Below are 6,230 nucleotides of genomic sequence, written 5' to 3'. Positions count from 1 at the left end.
ATAGAGATCCTTGAAACCCGTGATTTAGCTTGGCTCTAAATTGTTGCACCACGCCTTAGCTGGCCCTCTAAAAGTCATTGGCAGTATCTTGCATATGGAATCACTGTTTTGGATGACTATTTCAAAGTTATTGCGTATGTTTTGGATTTGATCTCATGGATCTGCCAGACCGTCATAGTTGTCCAGGGTCATCTTTATATGGAGATATACTTTTTGGGGACATGAGTGCACAAAACCTGTATGGATAAAAGGGAACTATTTATCCCCTAGGGGCAATGTGCCTCATCATGGATATATCTCTCAGTCATGCTTTTTCCTGAAATTTTACCTTAGCTTGGGGGAGCTAAAGACTTTTATATGGAATAGTAAGATTAATCACTAAGTTCTTTCTTATAATAGTCAGAGGGATCATGTTTAGAATGACAGTTTTTTGGGAACGTCTCATGTCGATGAGAGTGGTCCTTTAGAGGGCTAATGAGTCATTCAATCAAGGAGTTCTCCACATCTTTTTGCCCCACTTCCTCGAGGTAAGACAATTGTCTTCTAACAAGGGGGCATCTTGTGATTGTGAGGTTGGACAGAAAAAGATGCCCTAGGGGAGGTACCTCTTTTGTTGGGGTTTATTGGGGTGGTGTGGTTTGGTGTTGCTTTTAAGATTTCAGAATGACTTAAGTGAGGGTTATACTTGATAATGAGTTGTTGAAAATCTAAGAAAGTCATTATGGAAAATATGCCAACTATCATGAAGAGGTATATAACATACCCTAACCTAGGATTTTCTTGATTATCGGCCATTTATGGCAACTAGAGGTGTCTAAAAGTCATTCTAGAAGAACATTTGATGGATTTTTGAATAGTTTTTCCACAAACGACGTCAATTAATGATGCTTCAAAATCCAATATGCTAGGGAACTTGAGTTTTTGGATAATGGATGATCACACGTTCGTGTTAATCTTCTATTCTCCATAACTGAGGGCCCAAAAGGCTGGTGACAAAGGCTTGGATTCCTACAAAATAGTCTTTATTTGTGGGATTATGGGACCCTATGATGATTAAGTCAGTGATTTTATAATGAGGAGTTGTAGTAAATGAGCATGAAATTCTAAGAACAAAAATGTTTGTTCTTAGTTTATGTATGATAAATGCTGACAATATATTGTAAGAAAGTGAAAATTATTAACTTTTTACCTTGTTCGTTCTGAAAGTATTTATAACATTTATACCTTGAACTTTTTTCTTTTGTTAGAAGGGTTAAAAGTTTTTTTTTTCCTTTTTCACACTGGAGAGGGAGTCCTTTACATCAACATTAAATTAATGTAAATGCCTTCTTACATAGCATTAATGTTGACAAGAGTACCATGTGCCTAAAAAAATGATCCTATATAATTTCGTATATAACATTAATGTTGTTAGGATCAATCGTTATAATCAATATTAATGTTGATTGATATGTGACCAGCTTTTAAAGGACTTTTACATAGCTAATGTATAGAGAGGTGAAAACCCTAGGTTCCTTTATTGTACATTAGGGTACATTAATCTTGCCAAACCCACAAGTATTTAGGCCTAATGTGTAGCTGAGTCCAAGAAAATTGAGTTTGGTATATTATCAAACCCACAAGCGTTTGAGCCTAGCACGTAGCTTAGGCATAGAGAATTGAGTTTGACATCTTGCCAAACCCACATACATTTAGGTCTAACATATGACTGGGCCTAAGAAAGTTGAGTTTCACCTTTGTTAAACTTGTATGATAGTAGTTTTTCTCTCGGCTTTTCTATCCATAAGCCTTATGAATAAATGAATTTTAGTGTAAAATGCACTAATCATGTGGTATTTTTAATCTTATTTTTAAAAATAGATAGTTTACCCAAATCATTATTTTTTAACATTCTTAGTCTAAGTAAGATAAAAATTAAAAAACGAAAAGAAATGTGTAATTATTTTCAACGTCTACTCCTGCCTTATAGTCTTCCTTCTTGGTCTTTTTCAAAACTCCAAAGCTTTGTATCTATTTTCGTAATAAAAAAAAAGGCATCCTTTTTAATCGTGAATGTATGATAATAATTTCTTAAAGCAATAACCAAGAAATGTATGTGGGGCTTAATCGTTCATGCTTTTAGATTTTATGTATTAATTGATCAAGAACAAAATCTGGGAGGATCCTCGATAAACCTCTAAAGTAAAACAGGATAGATAATATATTTTCTCGGGACTCCTTGCTTTGCCTGTGAGTCTGCTGTACTATTTGCTTTTTTTCTGAACTGAGGATATAGGTGAATCTATAAAGTAAACCTATCATAAAATACCACGTGTCCTTCATTTTTTGGATTTAAGGGCAATTTGAACTGATTTTGGTCTGAGGGACTAACGCTGCTGCAAAATTAAAATATCAAAGACGCAATTGATATTTTGATATTATGATATTTTGGAACCTGATGCTGCTGTTTTTATATATTAAAAATAAATATCATCATCACCTCTAGCGTCACTGTTGATATCCATACATGGCTAAAACAAAAAATACTATAGAATCATTACTTTAGCACAAGTGTGCTTCAAAGCCGACAACATTTACTAAATTTTAAGACTTGATTGATGGAGCATGGAGGGCTACTTTTGTATAACTAAAGATTAAGATTAGATAGACTTCGCTGTTTATCAAAAGAGAGAAAAAAAAATTAGAAATTAAGAAAAGAAAATACAGATTAGGTTCTTAATTAAGACTTGAAGCTTATAACCTTAAAAGGCTAATTACTAGCTAGATTAAAGAGGAGGAGGGATCGAAGTTTCCCTTAAAAGATTAATTTCGACATTCTTTTAGTTTACCAATAGAGAGATTCGTATGAATATTAGTTCAAATACAAGAATACCTTATATAACACCACACATGTAAAGTCACAGGACAAGAAAATAATTAGCACAAGCAGCCTGAAAAAGAGTTTATGATGAAAGACAAAATTAAAGGAAGGATGGGATTACACCAGTTTTTAAACTATCTTAATCAAGAAGTTTAAGCAGCAGATGGCGCAGAGATGTAGGAAATGGCAGGCTCAGGCTTGGAAGACAAGATGGATGACCTCGACATTAATGTTTCTTCTTCTGAAACTGAGTTCTCAGCCTTGAAATCGAGGGACTCGTTATTATATATGTCCCACCATCTTGCCACTAGCATCTTGATGTCCTCTCTATCCATGTTAGCTTCCTTGCCAGTATATCTCCAAGGTTTTGAACCCTATATTTTTGTTTTTCCAAAAATAGAAGAGATCAAAACGAGTCCAAATCAAGAATATACATAATGAATGTAATTTATTTGATGGGATTTAAAACTGAAGATAGTATTTGATGTTATTCAGAGAAGAAGATCACTACTTACAGCAGCACAGTAGTGAACCACTTTAACCTTTTCGACCTCCACATTCTCAGGATGTCGCCATAACATCGCTAAAACCAGGTTGTACATTAGAGGGATTGGCTTGTATGTTTTTTGGAAAAACATATTTAAGAAATCCTGCCATATCCACAAGGAAATCAGAAAATTAGAAATTAACAAGCTGTTCTTTGTTATTAAATATTAATTTGGCTAATAATCTCCTACTTCGCCAGCCTGAATGTCACTCTACTAATCCCTAACTACAATTATTTTCTTGTGCCTCACACATTTAACTTTCAATCTATCACAACCCACTTTTACTTTGTAATTTTGATTTAAGATCCCCTGCTTGTTCTCCCATCCATTTAGGGTTTATGTACTTTAATTTCATACATAAATGTTGTGACTTACTTGCTCGGCAAATGGGGTTGGTGGCGTAATCTGGAGAGTTTCAAGAAGGCTCTCATAAGTCAAACGACTAGGCTCAAAGACAAACATCCCAGCGTTGAAGTACAAGGGAGGAGGAGAGCCCATCTCAGCAGGCCATGTCACCTTTTCCGGGCACTGCTGGCAGTAACCGATAGAGTATTGTGGTGAGTGGCTCCAGGTTTTCTCACAGAAGCAGTCCATCACGGCATAGAAGTAGCCATCTTGGGTGTCAAATAGATGGTCTATATTCTCGAACACTTGGATATCAGCATCCAAATACATCATCTTGCTGTACTCCTCAAACTGTGCATACAAGAAAATCAAGCAAACATGTACTTTTATATGACCATTTGCTACATAAACAACCAACTTTTGGCGACCAACTTGTGTCGCAAGCTGAGGTAGAGACCTTCTTTTTTACGAGAGACAGAATAAACACTAAGGTATCTTAATCCTATGCATGAATAGAGACCTTTTTATTCCTATACAGTATCTGTACATCTCATCTAGTTAAGTCTAATTAATTACACAAATTAGGATTGATTTTATAAATTAATGTTGGGTTTTGGAATTCAAGTGGTGGTAAACTTCATTTGATTATACACAGAAGCATATATTACTTGAGATACAAGTTAAAATAACCTCATTACGAACACGACGGCTTTGAAAATTAATAATAGCTTGTTAAAAAAAAATACAGAAAAGTCACATCAGTTTGAATATATAAACTCCACATTTTTGTCGCTAAAAGTGTCTGTGTGTACCGTATTACTTAATATATTATACCATAAAAGGAGAGTAATTAATCAAAAAATTTGTACTATAAGTTTAATTATAAGATTATGTTAATGCACATACATTCCAAATGCGGAGCTTGGAGTAGTTGATCACGTAGTAGGCCATGGCAAACTGAATCTGGTTCTCAGGTGGATAAATAGGCTCAATCTCACGAACAATGCAACCTTGAGACCTCAAAATGTCACGGTGTTCCTCAGGCACATCTGGCAACATTGCTACCACCAGAGGGTATACACTCTTCACCTTGCGCAAACCCTTCGCCAACCCAACTACCCCTTTAACATAATCCCCATTTCCGGCTAAAAATGTTACAAAGGCCCTTTTAGAGTAGCCAGTGCTAGCCGTGGAAACCTTGCCGGTGTAGGAAATCACATCCATGGGCACTCCTGGAGCCATAGTACTTGAGATTGTTTAAGCTTAATATATACTATGAATATAGTACAAGGTTATTTGGAATGTATTAGAGAGGCAAAGAAGATTGGTGTACTTGAGGTTTCTTAGGAAAGTAAACCAGCAACGCTAAGAATAAATGGTCCTGGCGCTAAGAATGCCCCTGGCCTCCTTAAATAGAACTAAAATGCGGTCTAAATTCATGCCAAATGAACTCTAAATGCAACTCCATAATGTCCTTTTCACGCTTATCATGAACTAGTATTGTTTTGTAAAAGTAATAGGGGGGTGGTATGATGTTATTAGACACACCAAGTTTAACGGTTCACTGTAGTGATTAATTTACTTGTCTTCTAGCTTAGACAAGTTCATAATTGGCCCATCCTCAAGCCAGATTATTTTGTTTAAATATAAAAAAAATATTAAAAATAAAAAGAATATTTTTACAGCGTTATTAAATCTAGTTAATTTGGTCAATCTTAAAACCTCCCGACTTGACTTTTTATCTAACTCGAGTTTTCAATTAAACCACGTAGGATTTAATCCAACTTAAATTGATTGATTTCATGGGTCCAAATACAACCTTGATAACTGGTAAAAATATGACTTAATTTTTTTAAAAAAACTTCAAAATGACAACTTTTTTTAAAATATTGAGACAATGACAAATTAGATCTACCTCGGTTCCCTAGCTATTTGAGTCATGAACTATATTAGGTTTAATAATATTTTTTAAAAATTATTTTTATTTAATTATATAATAAAAATAGATACTAACCAAAATTGATTATCAACCTAAAAAATAGACACTTATTTGAGACAATGATAATTCTATTGAAAACAAACAAAAATACATCATGCATTATATTTCCCAACCAATATTATATTGAAGGATGAAATGAAAAAAATTAAAAATTAAAAACAATTAAAGGATAAAAAAACATATTTGATCTATATGTAAACTCGTCAAACCTATGAATCGGATAACCAAAGCTAGCACTATGTTTTTGTTTTTTCAAAACTATGTTTTATTTAACTATTTGATAATAAAATTAGACGATCACAAAATCACACATCAACTTAATATCGAGATTTTTTAGATCATGATAATCTCATAGAAAGCGAAATGAAATCAATTACAAAACTGAATTCCTAATTAACCCAACATTAAAGGATAAAATTAAAAAAAAAATTAATGATAAAAAGACAAAAAAAAGTTGAACTTGCTACACTTGTGAACC

The 6,230-nt window shown here is 33.8% G+C and overlaps 1 protein-coding gene across 1 annotated transcript; it reads right to left on the bottom strand.

Moving 5' to 3' along the window:
• Window positions 1-2,851: 2,851 nt before the first annotated feature.
• On the bottom strand, window positions 2,852-5,149 carry LOC133697880 (galactinol synthase 1-like). The gene is made up of 4 exons (XM_062120694.1): window positions 4,660-5,149; window positions 3,784-4,104; window positions 3,376-3,510; window positions 2,852-3,234 (listed from the first exon to the last, which is right to left on the bottom strand). Exons 1-4 carry the CDS (start codon window positions 4,993-4,995, stop codon window positions 3,013-3,015), a joined length of 1,014 nt encoding a protein of 337 aa, XP_061976678.1. The 5' UTR covers window positions 4,996-5,149; the 3' UTR covers window positions 2,852-3,012.
• Window positions 5,150-6,230: the final 1,081 nt, after the last annotated feature.

This window comes from Populus nigra, chromosome 6 (assembly GCF_951802175.1).
Source record: "Populus nigra chromosome 6, ddPopNigr1.1, whole genome shotgun sequence".
NCBI classification, from domain to species: Eukaryota; Viridiplantae; Streptophyta; class Magnoliopsida; order Malpighiales; family Salicaceae; genus Populus; species Populus nigra.
This window is presented reverse-complemented; position numbering and strand designations above follow the sequence as displayed.

Coding starts and splice junctions, on each gene's coding strand:
- LOC133697880 (XM_062120694.1), bottom strand. CDS start 4,995: ATGGCTCCAGGAGTGCCCATGGATGTGATTTCCTACACCGGCAAGGTT. Junction 4,105..4,659: donor CCAAGCTCCGCATTTGGAAT/GTATGTGCATTA, acceptor TTGTATGCACAG/TTTGAGGAGTACAGCAAGAT. Junction 3,511..3,783: donor CAACCCCATTTGCCGAGCAA/GTAAGTCACAAC, acceptor TGGATATGGCAG/GATTTCTTAAATATGTTTTT.